At 33.3% G+C, this 16,626-nt stretch overlaps 4 protein-coding genes across 14 annotated transcripts; 2 read left to right on the top strand and 2 right to left on the bottom strand.

Moving 5' to 3' along the window:
- Positions 1 to 1,075: 1,075 nt before the first annotated feature.
- LOC103569290 (tetratricopeptide repeat protein 14 homolog) lies at positions 1,076 to 10,440 on the bottom strand. Of its 11 annotated transcripts, none has more exons than XR_008403707.1 (15): positions 10,235 to 10,440; positions 9,514 to 10,150; positions 9,284 to 9,408; positions 9,131 to 9,207; positions 8,928 to 9,050; positions 8,520 to 8,734; positions 6,447 to 6,587; positions 6,122 to 6,313; positions 5,339 to 6,053; positions 4,949 to 5,256; positions 4,521 to 4,699; positions 2,872 to 4,328; positions 1,991 to 2,722; positions 1,497 to 1,850; positions 1,076 to 1,437 (listed from the first exon to the last, which is right to left on the bottom strand). XR_008403707.1 is itself a non-coding variant. In XM_008546518.3 (13 exons), the coding sequence occupies exons 2-13, from the start codon at positions 9,672 to 9,674 to the stop codon at positions 2,570 to 2,572; spliced, it is 3,846 nt and encodes a 1,281-aa protein (XP_008544740.1). In that variant the 5' UTR covers positions 9,675 to 9,708; positions 10,235 to 10,440; the 3' UTR covers positions 1,874 to 2,569. The 11 variants fall into 11 exon arrangements, 1 of the variants encoding a protein (XP_008544740.1); XR_008403704.1 differs by having other exon boundaries at positions 9,514 to 9,708; XR_008403705.1 differs by having other exon boundaries at positions 1,497 to 1,785; positions 9,514 to 9,708.
- A 504-nt stretch (positions 10,441 to 10,944) lies between these two features.
- LOC103569288 (proline-, glutamic acid- and leucine-rich protein 1) lies at positions 10,945 to 13,493 on the top strand. Its single transcript, XM_008546516.2, has 7 exons — positions 10,945 to 11,264; positions 11,336 to 11,728; positions 11,788 to 12,128; positions 12,307 to 12,486; positions 12,570 to 12,828; positions 12,900 to 13,100; positions 13,172 to 13,493. Exons 1-7 carry the CDS (start codon positions 11,154 to 11,156, stop codon positions 13,469 to 13,471), a joined length of 1,785 nt encoding a protein of 594 aa, XP_008544738.1. The 5' UTR covers positions 10,945 to 11,153; the 3' UTR covers positions 13,472 to 13,493.
- Positions 13,494 to 13,890: 397 nt separating this feature from the next.
- LOC103569287 (mannose-P-dolichol utilization defect 1 protein homolog) lies at positions 13,891 to 15,350 on the bottom strand. The gene is made up of 5 exons (XM_008546515.3): positions 15,114 to 15,350; positions 14,935 to 15,000; positions 14,729 to 14,861; positions 14,442 to 14,646; positions 13,891 to 14,338 (listed from the first exon to the last, which is right to left on the bottom strand). The coding sequence occupies exons 1-5, from the start codon at positions 15,196 to 15,198 to the stop codon at positions 14,084 to 14,086; spliced, it is 744 nt and encodes a 247-aa protein (XP_008544737.1). The 5' UTR covers positions 15,199 to 15,350; the 3' UTR covers positions 13,891 to 14,083.
- Positions 15,351 to 15,450: 100 nt separating this feature from the next.
- LOC103569286 (splicing factor 3B subunit 6) lies at positions 15,451 to 16,409 on the top strand. The gene is made up of 3 exons (XM_008546514.3): positions 15,451 to 15,616; positions 15,728 to 15,846; positions 15,932 to 16,409. The coding sequence occupies exons 1-3, from the start codon at positions 15,584 to 15,586 to the stop codon at positions 16,155 to 16,157; spliced, it is 378 nt and encodes a 125-aa protein (XP_008544736.1). The 5' UTR covers positions 15,451 to 15,583; the 3' UTR covers positions 16,158 to 16,409.
- The last annotated feature ends 217 nt before the right edge of the window (positions 16,410 to 16,626 follow it).

The following is a 16,626-nucleotide window of genomic DNA, read 5'->3' as shown; positions in this document are numbered from 1 at the left end:
TACGAATTGAAGTAAACTGATGAAGACAAACCGCCAACAGACTGCGCGCGCATCACTATTTTTAAAATTGACTAGTTGGTATTTTTAACACGCGGCGCCCCCGGCGGCGTCGGTTACGGCGCGGAATTTGAAAATTGAAATTAAAAATTTGTTTGCTCGTCATAGAATTAATCATCAATTGCTACCTCGACTAAATAATTACTGATTATCAAGAGTAATTTATTACAATTTTATAAAAAAATTAATATTATAGCGAATAAAGATTAATAATTCAAATTTTAAATTTCAATTTTCGAACAAGAGTCAATATTTTTTTTTTTCACCAGTCAGCGAAAAACGTCGCGAAAATAATAAAATTACTAGTTATTAACTTAAGGCACTGACAAATATAAATTATTTAATTGATATTCAAATAAAACGGAACTAAATTCAGAGTACTGACTTTGCACGCAGACCAGTGTCCTCTCAACTGCACATTTATATTGAAATTACTCGAATTTATCGCGACAAATAATTTAAGTTTTTATGGTCAATTAAGACTACGATATTAACACTTGACTGTAACTGCTGTCACTGCATTTAATTTTCGTAATTACGATCAACAAAATGAATTATTTAGAGAGCTATTGGACTACACACAACCGAAACCGACGCAACGAACTTTACACAACCGACATACGAATTGAAGTACACTGATGAAGACAAACCGCCGATAGGCTGCGCGTGCATTACTGTTTGTAAAATTGACTAGTTGGTATTTTTACCACGAAGCGCGCATGGCGGCAAGAACGGCGCGAAATTTGAAAACTGAAATTCAAATTTTTTTGCTCGTCATAGAATTAATCAATTGCTACCTCTATTATTAAGTACTCATTAACGCAAGTAATTTATTATTTTATAAAACATTAATATTAAAGTGAATATTAATTAATTATTTAACTTTTAAATTAATGTCTGAACAAAAGTGAATAATTTTTTCATGGTCAGCAACGGAAATTGAATGCAGTGAACTTAGAATATTGGCGCGTAAATAATAAAATTAAACATTATTAACCCAAGGTACAAATATAAAATATTTAATTGATTAATAAACTGACATTTATTGTAAAATCAATATCAATATATAATGATATATAAATTGTTTTGTTAGTCGGCGTAATGCAGAAATAAAAAAAAAGAAAACAAATTAGTGTCTAACACGAGGACATCTGGTATAATGGACACAGGGCCCATGCAATTCAAATCTGACGTAGTCCTTTTTGCAGACGCAGCCCCGTATGCATGATCTAGAACGTGGACAGGGGAGTGGAAAAGCGTCTAGATCCTCAGTGTGATTTTCGCACGTTCTCTGACAATATGGATTAGCATTACAAGGACTAACTTCCTCAAACGCATGCTCATTACACTCGACAGATGAATCTCCAGACGAGTTCGCTTCTACAATCATCAGTTATTTAACAATAGATAATTATTTTAAGTAAATAAAAATATTGTACCTTGAGAGCTCGCGTCGACAGAGACATCGTTGTCCTGATCGCACTGACATTTTATCTCTAACAGTTGCAAAAATACCACCAAAACGAGCAACTTCATCGTAGCAAGTTTATTTTTTAAGTGAAACAATCGCTGCACTTGCTGGCATTTATATTACAGATAATAAGTACAATTAAAATAACTGGAGTCGTACAGAAATGAACTCGAAAGATACAAAACTGGTTAGCGATTAACTCAAAGGATTTATTTTTTCCTGCAATAACTCTCTGATAATCTCTGAGACTTAAAGTTCTGAAGAATGAAATTAAATAAAATAATTATAATTATCAGTCACTTAAATTTAAATATGTATTAATCTACAACAAAAAAAAACAATAGATAAATTATAATTTCATTGAGGAATTTGTATATTTTCCATTTCAAGATTTACATGTTTTTTTTTTTTCTTTATTTTTTTTTATTAATATATATATATATTTATATAAGTTTTATTTACCATTGGAAATGAAGAAATTACACAGTTACTAATTTAAAGAACATTTTACAGAGACGTCGGTTTTTTCAATACGTCACGATTGTTACGGAAACGTCTATTTTATCGCTTTAAATAAAAGGAAATTATAACGATTAATAAATTAGGCCAAACTATTACAAATATAATGGCATGAAAAATTTAAATATCCAATTTTTTAAATTAAGAATGTGATGATCGCATTTGAAAAAAAAGAAAACGAAAACAAATTTGATTAAGATACAGAACCATCATGATCATCAAAAGTTATCAAACTATTTTTCCACTAAGAAAATCTAATAAAAAACAAGAAAAAAGATATATATGAGTATATATATATACTTATTTAATTAATTAATAATATATATACATGTGTATGTATATATATAAATGTATAATGATTTGAATAACTCCGACTGTAATATATTAATTAAAACTACCGGTGACAATAGCAGCAGTTGATCGAAAGGTAATGAAGAGAGTAAGAAGAATTAAAAATAGGCGTAGTTGTAAGAGTCAGTGAGCTTGTACTTGCACTTGAATGAATTTTAAACGATTAAATTTCTACCAAACTCGAGCAGCGGCTTCGCGTTTGATCAAAACATTCTTACTGCGTTGCTTCATACGCTCAATAAAGTGATCCTTTCCCTCGAGTGGCGAGTCCTCTTTCCGTATCTCCTGATACTCTAGCTTCTCCTCCTTTTTCACCTTCACCTTCTAACAACAAACGAGATTAAGTTGGATTCTCTCTTCTCTCTTCATCACGATCAATTGCCGGTAATCATCATCGCGATCATCATCAAGAGTAAGCGCTTTGTGAAGAAGAATAAATATTACGCAGAGAGATTATAGTTGAACTAACCAACCTTATTGGCGTTGTCCCCAGCATCAGCAGTGTCCCAACGCTCGTAATCATCGTCGTCCCGTTCTTCTCCTTCACTCAAAGGTCCGTCGTGTCTCTTGCTGGATGGGGGTGGAGGTGGTGGAGGCGCATTGCCCTGATCTTCGTGGTTATCCTCGTGGTTCTCCAGCATTTTGTTTATTTTTTCCTTTGCTTCGTCGACTTTTCTCATCGGGTCGGGCGAGTAGCTGCGGTCGCTATATCTGTCTCGCGAGCTTCCTCTACGATCGCGGAAGTCCCGTCTGTCTCTGAAGTCGCGGTATCCAGGTTTGTTGTGGAAGAATCTGCCGCGATTGTTGTTGTTGCCGTTGCCACGTCCTCGGTTATTCAGACGATTATTGTAACCGCGATTCCTGTTGTTGAATCTGTTGTGCTGATTGTTGTTGTAAAATCGGTTTCGATTTTGGAAATTACCCGGTCCTCCGCGGTGATTTTGATTGTTAAAGTTTTGGAAACGAGGCTTGTAATAAGTGCCCCGGTTGTTATTGTACGGCCGGAACTGACGTTTTCTGTAGTACCCGCGGTCATTGGACCTGCTGCGACTACGGCTTCGCGAGTAAGACCTTGATCTTGACCTCGATCGCGATCTACTGTAGGTTCCTGATGGGGAGCGACTGTACTTCCTCTCGTAGCTTCCAGAACGACGGTTAGAGTAAGACCTCGAGCGTGACCGACGAGGTGATCTGGAGCGCGACCCGCTGGAGCTGCTTCGTGACCTTGAGCGACTGTGCGAGCGTCTCATCGGACGTTCACGGCTCAATCGTTTAGCCATCGGTCCACGTGAGCCCGCACGCCTTCTTGGTTGTCTGTTGTGATGGTCATCCTCACTCTCTGAATCTGTCCGCGGACCTTTTTGAAGTTTTGTCGAGGGCGGATGCGGTGGCTCTGGCGGATGGCTTTGACCAATAGGTTGAAATTTCCCGCCCAAATTTGAACTGAACTTACTGTTAGATGACTGCTGGGATACCATCGAATTGTCCTTGTAGGACTGGAATTTATTTTGAGGCTGAGGCGTGGGATATTTGACAGGGGCTTGTTTCTGTATAGGATCTTTTGACGCAGACATCGGCGGAGAAATAATCGACTGGCTTGAACGTTTGTCTTGCAACTCGCGTTGCATCTGTTTCCGTACATTGAATGACTTGTCGACAGCAGAACGCTGGAGTTTTTCATCTAAATCCCGGTCATCATTCTCGATGTGTGTCGAGTTCTTTTTGTCCATGGGATGGAGATCCTGCCACTTACCAACCGAATGTGATGACTCTTTTTGACGCGCAGCCTGGGCCGCTTTCCATTTAGCATTGAGTGCTGCGGTATCTAAGGTCGGAAGCTTCGGTTCTGAGTGCATCATCTGGGAGTCTTGATCAAACAGATCTGGTAGAGGCTTCCGTTGAACCTCTGCAAGGTAATCGTTGTATGTACCTATTTATTGTAAATTTATTATGGATTTTAATTGGTGATATTTATGTGTTTGGACAGACAACGAGAAAAAAATAAAGGCATACGTTAAAATAAAAAAAAAAAAAAAAACAATGAAAATAAAAGTAAAAATGAACTGAAAATAAAATGAGTAATAAATAATAAATAAATGAAATATTATATTATGTTATTAACCTTTGCGCTGCTGAGAAGTCATCGGAACCCTTGGGTCACGTTCGTGGTATGCTTTGGCACCATCTTCACGGTCCCGGTCTTTTTCTCTACGGAGTTCTTCCTCTCGGCGTGAGCTCTCGGCAAGTTTATCCGCATTACTAAGAGGGGAAGGAGGCATTTCATTATACTGTGCGTAATACCTAGAGTAGGATGATAAGAGAAAAAAATACAAGAAAAAAATTTACGTATTTTCTAAACAATTTACAACTTTCTTTTTTTTTTTTTCAACACAAAGCAGCAAACAATCTATAAAAATAGTTACGGTAAAACTCATCACGGTGCGAGATTAATAAAAAAAATGCAAGAAATCATTTAAGATGTGTTAAGAGAAAGAGTAGGGAGAATAGTGTGACAGTTGCGTAAGTCGGTGTTGGTTTTAAAATACTCACTTTTTCAAAACGGCTGTTTCTTTTTCGACTTTAGCGTAATAAGCGCTCAGTTTCGACTCAAGTTGTTCCAAATCGGGCAACGATGATTTTTTTAACGCTTCTAAATCACGCTCAAGCTTATCCTTATTCCTACGTTTCTTTCTCTCCTCCTTCTTTTTCTTCTTGCGTGTTTTTTTATCCTCCTTGTCTTTATCCTTTCCCTTCTTTTCTTTCTTTTTTTTCTTCTTCAATTTATCTGTCTCGGAATGTTTCTTTTCCTTTTCTTTCTCGCGCTTCCAACGAGCTGTTTCTTCCAAAAACTTTCTTACCTGTCAATAAAAAAATAAAAACCAGTTAAAATTTAAGATAATTTTTAAAAAATATCAATTATTTAATTAAAAATAAACTTACTTTATCTTCATAGTCACTGTCATCTTTAGTCTGTTCAAGAAATTTACGTACTTTGACTTCGTAATCATCCATTTTATCGCGGGAATTTCCCGTGTAATTTTGCGCGCTCAGAGGATCATGAGAGCCACTGCCAGTTGAAGCAGCCGGTGGATTATTGTACTGAGCCATACGTTTGCTCAGCGGTGACAAAGACCCGCGATGATCTTTCTTGTGTTTCCTTTTTCTGCCTGGCGACCGCGATGCTGATCTACCAGAGCTACCGGAAGACGAGGAACTGCTCGAGTCCGAGCTCGAGGAACTCGAGGACCCACTGGATGAAGAACTTGAACTCGAGCTCCATCTCGCCCGTTTTTTCGACCGCGACTTTCGCTCTTTCTTACGTTTCTTTTTGTCCTTTTTACCATCCGGCTGCTCAGCTTCACCCTCAAAAGTTTTAAACGGCTCCAAAGCGTTAAATGTTGACCCAGTGGTACTAGCAGTTTTAGTTTTTATATACTCAATAGAATTTCTCGCCTCTTCGTGCATCGGAGCGATGGCCAGACAATTTTCATAGGCTTTCTGCGCGTCCTCATACTTCTTCTCATCCTCATAACTTCGTCCCAGCGCAACCAAAGTCTCTGCCATATATTTACGGGCATTAGCGTGGGTGTGATTAAGCTTGAGAGCTGTTTCGAAATCTTCGATAGCTTTTTTGAAGCTTCCGCTGTTAGCATACCTGTGAAATAAACAAAATTAATTTCATGTCCTAAATCTTTTTAATAAAAAAAAAAAAAAAATACTTACAAGGCGCCTCGAGCAACAAGACCCTCGACATTTTTGGGATCGACAGTAAGTGCTTTGTTGAGACACTGAAAGGCTTCAGTATGTCGTCCAGCTTTAAAATGATCAATTCCCTCGGCAACGCTCTTGAATGCCCACTTGCTAGCTTGGGTCTGTCTCAACTCATTGGCATACTCATTTGGCGGAAATCGTTCTCTGTAACCACAAGACAGAAATAAAAATCAGACAAGTCACTATCGATGAGCTTGAAATGGTATCTCTTTTGTATATTTTTTTTTCTTTTTTTTTTTTTTTTAACCATTGATTGGTTTTTGATATTGATATTCACCTCAAGCCCACCATTAAAGAATAGTGTTCCCGTCCAAGACCCATCAAGTCGCAAAGATATTTAATGTTGTTGGGATTGTTGAAGCCAGTACTTTTCTCCAAGATTGTTTCATAACTCTGTCCTTTGTTGTCCATCGCTTTCCTACGTGACAAAGCCAGATGTAAATAAAGTTAAAGGTGGCTTGCTATGGGCCGCTGTACCACGACTCATTATTAAATGCACTGGGTCCCCGGACGACGAACCGACAGGCTCGCGTCAAAAATAAACAACACAAGACAAACCTCTGCCTTAGCCTTGACTTAACTTTCAAAAAATATCTTAGCTTCCATTTAATTGAATCAAATAAAACATTATAATAATTTCCTTAGCCTACGTTAGATAAACAACCTCATTATTTATTGAACTCGTCTCTCACCTTTAGTTTATAAGACGAAATATATTTTTTAAAATATATATAGAGTTTTTTTATGTTATTCTACAATTCACTTGTCAATACAACGCACACAGCCTATCGATGTGGTCTATTATTAATTATATTACTTTTTTTATATATGATAATTTACTATTTTATATAATAAATATATACACCAACATAAATATGTATACACAGACATAAATTATTTTTTTGGTGCAATAAAATAAATTGCCTGAGCTTTACATCCCCAAGTTGATCAACAAAAATAGCTCATTATTGGTATTGTCAACATCATTTATAATATTTTATATTTTTGTCAATGCTGTAAGTTTAAATGAGACATTAATTATTGCAAAAGCGGTTAAATCTCTATCAATTAACAATTGAAATTAAAAAAAAAAATATATTATATAAAATAACCCTTAAGGTGTTGAAACTTTTCGTTGATTGGTCTCTCGAACAAAAATAATTCTTAAATATTACACTGAGCCAAAAAATGCTTTTACCAAAAATAATATCGCTTAGAAAATTTATTCAAAAATTTTTAATTATCAATAAAAAAAAAATTCTACTCAACACAAAAAATAATAAAAATAAAAAATTTTCTATCAAGAATTTAATAAAACAAATTCTTGTCTATGAATTTTTTTGCTCAGTATTTAAAAATAAATAAATATTTAAATTTATTACACTGTAAAAAATTTTCGGAGTGAATGTGGACCGGAATACTATTTATTTATTTTTAATTCCAAGGGGAGTTTATTTTAATATCAAAACTCCGAATCAAAGTGAATGCGAATTCAAATAAAATCCAGACTCGATTTTTTAAAAAACGAGCGCGGGAATAAATTCAAATTTAAATAAAATTCAAATTCACCCTCGATTTTTCACAGTGTAATTAAAAATAAAAAAAAAACACTAATTATGTGCAGAGACCAAACAACTGTGCAAGTATTTTATACCTACCGTGTTGACAATTGAATCATAGTAACGCCAAACAGGCGCGACGTCATATCATAATCTATGTATATATATATATTTTTAAATATATATATTAGTTTATACTGGAAATAAAATCTCATAGGATTGTTCAACTCAAGTCTGTGGTTTTAAACAAGTATTCGGCTGGTGCTTTGGCAATATTTAAGTCACAAACGTTGATAACAACAATGTGTTGCGTGTAGTAGAGGTGTGTGCATAACACAGCCGTGATTATCAACAAACTTTCAATCGAAAAATTCAATTCATTGTCTTAACGTTTTTTTTTTTGTATATATATTTATATATATGAATAAATCATAAACTCATCATCGTAATCAACTATTTAACATATTTTTTGTCTATGTTATACCGATTGCCTGCCACCTGGATTCATAAAAACATCAGAGACATCAAACAATCTGATTTACTGACAAATCGTTAGTATCACATGATCCCTTGATTATTTATTATCTTATTTATTGTCTAATCCTTGATTAATAGTAACTTCATTTATAGCAAACAATTCAAACTCAAATAAAATTGGTCATTTTTTTTACTTTGGTGATAAATTTAGCACATAAAAATATTTAAACGACGTGATGGTTACAGTAATTTAAAAACTGGACATGGTGTCAAAACAGTCGTCAGTCTGTGTAGATAAAATTTATTAAACTTACTTGTATGCTTCGGGTAAATCTTCTGAATGTATAAGACCCATTGGTGGGTGCGGAGCTTGACCTTCGCGAGGGGCAACATTCATAACAGCAACGATACGCTCAGCATCAACGTTAACCTCGCTCACAACCACGCAGACCAGGTCATTGGCCATGTAACCCCTTGTTACACCTTTCTTGTCAACGGCCGGTACTGTTGCCGTATTTAATATCAGCGCCTGTAATTATTTTTTCAATCAATTACCCGCCATGAAGACAATAAATTAAGTGGCGATCAAAATTCCCGATGGGAAAATTTCTGATTATTTTTGGTCTCTAATAATTAGGAATTATTCTCTACAAAATGACCGAAACTAATCTGAAATTTAAAAGTTGAACGCCATCTTGGAATAATGTTCTTATTGACAATACCTTTATGCCTAAATCAGTAACAACTCTTGGGCAATCGCTGCAATTACACAGAACTTTTAATAACAATCCGGTAGAACTCTTGCCCATAACTTGTGCAAAAATAACGTCCCCTGTTACTAAACTCTGCAAAGAAACAAAAATAACAAATTAGATTGCGAAACTACTGATAATCTTTTGTGCTAAATTTTAAAATGCGGTCGTACTTCTAGAAAATTCTTGATGCGTTGAGATTTTTCCATGGTGACAAACGAATCAAGTCCCGGCATCGTTGCATAAAATTCTGCAACACAATTGTCGGTTTGTTTATAAATTTATTTAAAATTATGAAATGATGAAAATTTAAAGTCGAGCTGTACCTTCATCACCGAGTTCTTGCTTTACCGGTTCAACACTTCTTTCTAAATTAGATTTGTCATAAAGAGTATCAGCTTTTTTAGCAATAAATTGTTGAAGTTTAAGTCTCTTTCCTCTGTCCCCAAAGCTGCAGCGTAAAAAAATTAAATGAAAAATACAGATTATAAAATTTTAGTTCCCTGATCGGGTACTGAGTCTTATCTTAAAAATTATGATAAAAATTTAAAAATACTTGAGAGTTTTTTGTCGCTGCTGATAAATTTCAAAGCTCGGGTCTTTAAGATTGAGCATAGCAAGTTCATTTTCATTGCGTTCGCCTTCCCAAACTTTTTGCAATTGCTGACCGTGGTAATTCAGGGCCTGGCCCACCAGACGTGGATCCATCGAATCCATGGCCAAGTCTCCAGCAACAACCTAATCTGTAATGCTGCACAAATCCAAATATCGTATTTTTCCTTTTTATAAATCCTCTCGGGCCTCACAACAAATACAATACAACCGGTACCGGTTAACAAGCTCAAGTATCTGCTCTCAGTAGATATGTCTACATCTATATATATCTACATTTCGTTTATTATTTAAATCCAAATAATAATTCAACTAAAAAGTATCAAAGATTCCTTGACATCAACCATATAATTACAAATAAATATCCAGGAAATCAACAAATATATATCATAACGCCCACTTATTGCGATATTAATTATAAACTTATATATTTGTTAACAAAAAAAAACGTCGACGCGTTATCGATCAAACCGTCCCAACAAAATGGTCGACTGGGAATAAAAGACGGCGATGCTGCTGCTGCAGTTTCGATACTATTCTGTTTTTTTCTCCTTACTTCGATTCTCGCAACTAAACTCAATCTCCATTACATATACAATTAATATTTATTTATTTAATATATTATTATTATTATCCTTTAAATCCAATGCAACTTCACTACTCACCTCGTAATAAACTTAGTCTTGAACAAAAGTTATATAAACTGATGATGCTACCAAATATATTGTCGTATTTATTGAATATCGAGGAAATATTATTTATATATTTATTATCAGTTGATCATGGCCACCATGGCCAACTGTTAATGTGGCAACGGAAAGACGTAGTAGTTGAGTAGTTAAGCAACGACCACACGACTCACGACACCATCAACTATCACCTATCGTCCAATCATTTACCAGAGTCTAGCGACAGAAAGTAGTCCCTGCGCAAACACACTGCGCATCATCAGCACCAGCTACGACTCAATCAACAATTCTCTGATATCATATACATATTTTTTGAATTTTGCTTTGCTCCCAGCGAACTCTACCTCTAGGTCTAGATCTAACTCTAGGTCTAGCTCTAGCTCTAGGTCTAATTATCCAGGAACTACTTTTATTTAACATTTAGCTTTACTTGTTTATTACAACAGCCTAGATATCTAATACATGTATATAAATATCATGATAAATCAATGACATGATTCATCAAATTTGATTAACAATAAATGATGATTTTGAGTTAGCAGACAATTAATAATTTTTGAATTTTTTTTTTCACCAAATCAATTAAAAAAAAAAAATGCACGTGTAGAAAATTTAAAAAACTACAGGTGCAATTTTTCTCAAATATTTTTTTTTTTATAATTTATTGTGTAAAAAAAAATCAAAAATTACTAGACGGCTAACCTGTCATAAAAATAAATGTATATAAAAATAATTTTATTAGATCATTAAACAAATAATCAATAAATTTTTTATAATTTCAAATAACATTTACTGTATCAATATATCGATTTTGAATAATCGATATTTAATTTTGAATTTAAACACCAAACACGTGAGCCTGTACACGTGTTTTTTAATAAAAGTAAATAAAAAAATGGCTAAAGTATTGGATTTAATTAATTCCATTGACTCTGTCAATCAGTATAAAGATTTTACTACTGACTTATTGACATTCAGCTCCGATTTACCATTTTTGAGCGACGAGGTAAGAGAAATTAATAATTATTTATCATAACCCTACTTATTTTTATATTCAAATTTTTTAAATTTTTTCAGGTAAACGAGTTTGATAATTTGATAATAAGTAAAATAAATAGTTATCTAAGTAAACCTGACACGAGAGTTAGTGGACTGGTGATAATTTCAAAATTTATTCCGCGATGTTCAAAAGCTGTACTACAGAAATACGGAACGCTTTGGATTTCCAAGGCGGTCCAGGTGCTGGAGAGCAAGTGCGAACCCAGCGAATTCTCTTTGGCATGCAGAGTCTTGGGGGAGTTATTGATCGAAGCCAAGCAGATACCCGAGCTGCAGAAAGAGGTTTCGATACATAACGTGAAGCCGCTGGTGATGCTCATCACCAGCTTTGATTTTAACAAGGGGACAGCGGTCCTCTACCCGCTGGCTGTTTTGCTTTTTTATTACAAAGAGTCTACGGAAAAATTTCAGGTACTTTATTAATTACTCCGTAATTTAATTAAAAATTAAATAATTAATTTTTTCCACAGACAGCGATAAGAGAGTTCATTCTTCCAACTGTTGACTCCAAGAATAAAGAAACAGTCAAAGCAGGAGCGAATATCTACAGTCTGCTAACTCGTGCTACTGAACGTTCCTTCAAATCCATCGAAGCTAAACCTGCGTACACTAATTGGACTTATAATTTGTTGCTGATCTGCAATAGTCTTAATGAAATATTGGACACATTGTTTGCTGATTCGGATACCAGCGGTTCTGATGAAATGAAACTCGAATTGCCGAGTGTGTCTCAAGAAAATGTCCTGGAGTATTATTTCAAACTGGAAAAACGATTTGAAAATCTCTGCATTTACTTATCTACAATGTTGCGGTAAAAATTCATCTTCCTTATCAATAATAATAGAGTTGAAGTACCATTAAAAAATTAAAATTAATTTTGTCATTGTCTTTTACAAATTGATGTATTTTAATTTTTCAATGGTCCAAAAGTGGCCAAAGCGGTACTTCTACCCGGTGTTTATATATTTACAATTAATTAAATATTTTAGCGGATGTGGAGAAATTAATAGCGTGATTCCCAATGATATACTAACACTAGTATGTCGCGGTTTAGACATTTCACCCTCAACTTTACTCAAAGATGATTCTGTAAAAAACCAAATCCTCTATATCATCCTCCCAAAGCTACACATCAATTTATTTCAAGTCCTTAACGCTTTCATTGAAGGGTAAGTTTCAATTCTTCCATAAATAATGAACATAATAAATAGATTATCCATTATTATTATTATTATTATAATTATTATTATAGATTCAAAGACAACTTGGTACCATTTGCTAGCACGATACTTAAACTATACAAGCACACATTAAACTGGACAGATAGTTCAGAGAACAAAACGATCAGCGGAAGGAAACCGTTTACGAATGTCAGAATGTCAGTTTACAAAAGTCTGACAGTTTGGTTGAACAACCTGAGCACTCTGTCAGGAATAGAAATTATCTCTGATGAATTGATACCTTATCTTTTGAAAGATATCACTCCTGAGCAGTCTCAAGTCTTGCTTACCGTAAGTTTATTAATTAATTAATTTATTTATTTACAATTAAATAATAAATATTTTTAAAAAATTACTTGCAGATTCAAAAAACGACAGCTACCTCAAGGAAAGCATTCAAACGCACGAGAGATAATCAAATAAAAAATGATCTGTCGCTAGACAATTCTATTGGAATTAATAAAGATCTGTTAATTAACACGGATCTGTGCAAAGAGGCTCTGCACACATTGCAGTATATTTTTAAATACTCGGGAACTTTGATAAAAATTCCGCTTTACAAAGTAAGATACCAGTATCTTTATTTACAACAATCCCAATGTTCAGCTTATCAATTAATTTATTGACTTTACAGATAACTGAAGAGCTAATAATAGCACTGCTGTACAACGTGTACATGGACAACAACAATTTTTACAAATTGAATCCCGAATGTCATTTGCAGTTGATAAGGACATTAAAAACAATGCAAATGAACCCTCATCCATTACGCCCATCATCAATGCATTACTGCATTGAATTATTCAGCTCAGCGTCCCGTGAAAATAATCTGCAAGTCGCTGAAGAAGCAAAAGACGCTTTAATCCAGCTAGAAAAAATTTCACATCCAAGTGCTCCGACTCTTAGTCTTCCTGTTGTAAATGCTGCAGAATAAATTAATACCTTCAAAAAAAGTATTCTACTTGTAATGTATTGTATAAACTAGTTACCAAAAGTCTATCGATTTAACATTTAGCATAACATCTACATTTACATCTACCTTTCGCCGCTGGAAAGTTTGATCGCGCATTCACCCGCGCATACCCGCCAAGAGTCTATACATTCCTGACGACGGATCTACTCACCCTTAGCATTCATATATATTATTTACATCATTTATACAAATCAATGATCTATACATTTAGTTAAATAATAAATAAATATCATCAACAGCGACAGAATACTGATAAAAAAAAAATTTTCTCCATAAGCAAGACAAGAATGCAATTTTTCTGTCATATTTTTACAGATACATCAAGATATGACGATGTAAAAAGTGGTCACCAAATAATTTATCAGCACAAGAATTTAATGTCTTGTCGGCGAATAGTAACGATAATTATTTAATGTTACAACTAATAGCATTTATTATATATTAACATACGTATAAAATTTAAAAAGTAACTTTAAGTCTAACTCGATGTCTTTAGCCTTTCATTTAACTGTAATTAACATATGTAAGTGTAAATACTATTTACTGTATATTTTATTTATAAGATAATTATCATTACGATGACTTTTTATTGCTTTTAATATTTTTTTTCTGCTTCTTATCACCAGCATTCCAATAATATATCAATTGCCCTGCAATAACAGCGTTCGCTGTCGTTGAACATATATACATAATAACCATACTGGTATCTCCGGTTTCTTGGATTGACGTAAATATTCGAGCGAGTGATCCGAAAAATAGCATAAAGCATGTCACCGCTGATAGCTGTCCAGTACTTGAATTTTTATAATTGGTACGAGCTTGGAAGAACTGAAAATTAAAAGATCATCGTATCATTATGTCGTTACCTAAATTTAGCAAGTGGATTTTTATTTTATCGAGGTAATTAATTTCCTGGTTTATGATTATTTACCTTACTGAGGAGAATTATTGGAATATTTATATTCTGACAAGCCCAGAGGACGTCAACTGGCGCCATTCCAGTGATCACACCCAGGATTATTGACATGTAGCCGAAAAAAAACGCGGTTGCTTTCATTGTCTCGCCGCTGTAGTGAAGACAGAGGAGAGCTATCGCTAAAGTTTGCAAGCCCAAGAATACGCTGTCACCCCAGGCGCTAAAATTTATTATGAAAATTAAACCTTTGATATTTAACTGACATTTAAAATAATAAATAAATAAATAAATAATTTATTTACCTAAAAGGAAATCCATTAGAAAAACTGTATGATCCCATTGCAGTTATTGCAAACAAATCCAATAAAACACTTATGAAATTAATTCCCTCGCTACTTTTATTGGCATAAATTTTAAAAACTTGTGGTAATTTAACTGGAATATTAATTAAATATTATTTACTATTTACTTTAATTAAATATATATTTATTTTTAAATTAATAATTACCTGTCAAAGATCCTGCGATGATTCCAGTGCCAAGTACTTTGCTAAGAGTCGCTTTGAAACATTCAACTGAAAGTAAAAACATTTTAAATTCGTATTTTGATTTTACGCGCTTTTATTTTCGCTGAACGAAAACTTTTATTTTTTAAAAAAAATTATTTAAAGTAAGTGTGAATACGTACCATGTAAAAAATTAAAATTTGTAAAATATTCTTTCATACATTGTTTGGTGAAAAAAAACTCCGAAATTTTCATAACATACTCCATTTTTACAGGCAATTATTTACAACAATAAGGTACAAAATAAATAAAAAATAATCGTGTATTTTAAAAAAAAATACGTGTCAGTTTACAAAAAATTTGTGGAATTGGATAATAATAATGCCAGTGAACTTAAAATCACTTCGTCACATTCACCACATCACGAATTATCACGAACTTGACATCGACAGTAAGCTAGTGTCATCTGAAGTCCAAACTCATCATTTATTTTATTATTTTAGTTTATTAGTTTGGCAGAACTGGATCTGGACATCACAGACACAATTCATATGCAAGTGCAAATAGACAATTTATTTGTTAAACATCAGTTTTTAAACAAATAAAACATCAAATTTCTTTTCATTTATAGTTATTTGAATTTGAAATCAAGATGACTATGGCCATGTTACAACGACGTGCTAATGTAAGTTTTTTTACAATGATTTAAATAAAGAATTTTATTTATTCTAACCTCTACTTTTATTAAAAACAACTCAGTGTTTGATAATTTTAATTAATAAATTAAATTATTCAGGTAAGACTTCCACCGGAAGTTAATCGTGTTTTATATATCAGGAACCTCCCGTATAAAATTACAGCGGAGGAAATGTATGATATTTTTGGGAAATATGGGGCCATAAGACAAATACGAGTGTAAGTTGAGAAGTATTTAAATAAATTAGTGATCAATAGACATTTACAAAGTATAAATGTTTTGATATTTAATTATTTTTGCTAGTGGAAATACTGCGGAAACCCGAGGCACCGCTTTCGTAGTCTACGAGGATATTTTTGATGCCAAAAACGCTTGCGATCATCTCAGTGGGTTCAATGTTTGTAACCGGTACCTGGTAGTCCTGTACTATCAGAGCAACAAGGCTTTCAAACGGGTGGATGTTGATAAGAAGATGGAAGAAATTGACAAATTAAAAACTAAATACAATCTTAATGACGATAAAAAATAAATATTTATTTATGAGCATCAAGTTAGCAGACAATCAGCAATTTTCGAATTTTTCGACAGTTTAATTTAAAAAAAAAGCACATGTAGAAAATTTTAAAAACTACAGATGCAGTTCTTTTAAATGTCGTTTTTAAAAAATCGAAAAATTAGAGGTCAGCTAATTTCATATTTATTTTTAATTATGTATTTGTAAGAACTTAATAATTATTTGTAAGAATAAGAAGACTGTAAATAAATTATAATTTTTAATTGATGAGTACTTGTCATAACTCTAATTAAAAGTCATTTTAATTGAATTTAATCTATAATCATATTTTTATTTATACTTTTTTTTTTAATAAATCAATTTTTTAAACATGATCCTGAAGTTAGTAGACAACTATTTTTGAATTTATTTTTCGATGTTATAATTTTAAAAAAATGAAAACCTAAAAAAATGCACATGTAGGAAATTTAAAAAACCAAAAGTG

Source organism: Microplitis demolitor, chromosome 5 (assembly GCF_026212275.2).
Source record: "Microplitis demolitor isolate Queensland-Clemson2020A chromosome 5, iyMicDemo2.1a, whole genome shotgun sequence".
NCBI classification, from domain to species: domain Eukaryota; kingdom Metazoa; phylum Arthropoda; class Insecta; order Hymenoptera; family Braconidae; genus Microplitis; species Microplitis demolitor.
Note: the sequence above shows the minus strand (reverse complement) of the source record. Positions and strands in the feature narration are given on the sequence as shown.

What these genes read in the sequence shown, in the direction of transcription:
- LOC103569290 (XM_008546518.3), bottom strand. Translation starts at nt 9,674, where the DNA reads ATGGATTCGATGGATCCACGTCTGGTGGGCCAGGCCCTGAATTACCAC. An exon ending in CTTGTTGCTCGAGGCGCCTT is followed by an intron (nt 6,054 to 6,121) that starts GTAAGTATTTTT and finishes TTTATTTCACAG; the next exon opens with GTATGCTAACAGCGGAAGCT. An exon ending in ACAGTGACTATGAAGATAAA is followed by an intron (nt 5,257 to 5,338) that starts GTAAGTTTATTT and finishes TTTTATTGACAG; the next exon opens with GTAAGAAAGTTTTTGGAAGA.
- LOC103569288 (XM_008546516.2), top strand. Translation starts at nt 11,154, where the DNA reads ATGGCTAAAGTATTGGATTTAATTAATTCCATTGACTCTGTCAATCAG. An exon ending in AGTCTACGGAAAAATTTCAG is followed by an intron (nt 11,729 to 11,787) that starts GTACTTTATTAA and finishes TTTTTTCCACAG; the next exon opens with ACAGCGATAAGAGAGTTCAT. An exon ending in CTTAACGCTTTCATTGAAGG is followed by an intron (nt 12,487 to 12,569) that starts GTAAGTTTCAAT and finishes TTATTATTATAG; the next exon opens with ATTCAAAGACAACTTGGTAC.
- LOC103569287 (XM_008546515.3), bottom strand. Translation starts at nt 15,198, where the DNA reads ATGGAGTATGTTATGAAAATTTCGGAGTTTTTTTTCACCAAACAATGT. An exon ending in AAATTTTAATTTTTTACATG is followed by an intron (nt 15,001 to 15,113) that starts GTACGTATTCAC and finishes TTTTACTTTCAG; the next exon opens with TTGAATGTTTCAAAGCGACT. An exon ending in CATCGCAGGATCTTTGACAG is followed by an intron (nt 14,862 to 14,934) that starts GTAATTATTAAT and finishes TTAATATTCCAG; the next exon opens with TTAAATTACCACAAGTTTTT.
- LOC103569286 (XM_008546514.3), top strand. Translation starts at nt 15,584, where the DNA reads ATGACTATGGCCATGTTACAACGACGTGCTAAT. An exon ending in TGTTACAACGACGTGCTAAT is followed by an intron (nt 15,617 to 15,727) that starts GTAAGTTTTTTT and finishes TAAATTATTCAG; the next exon opens with GTAAGACTTCCACCGGAAGT. An exon ending in GCCATAAGACAAATACGAGT is followed by an intron (nt 15,847 to 15,931) that starts GTAAGTTGAGAA and finishes TATTTTTGCTAG; the next exon opens with TGGAAATACTGCGGAAACCC.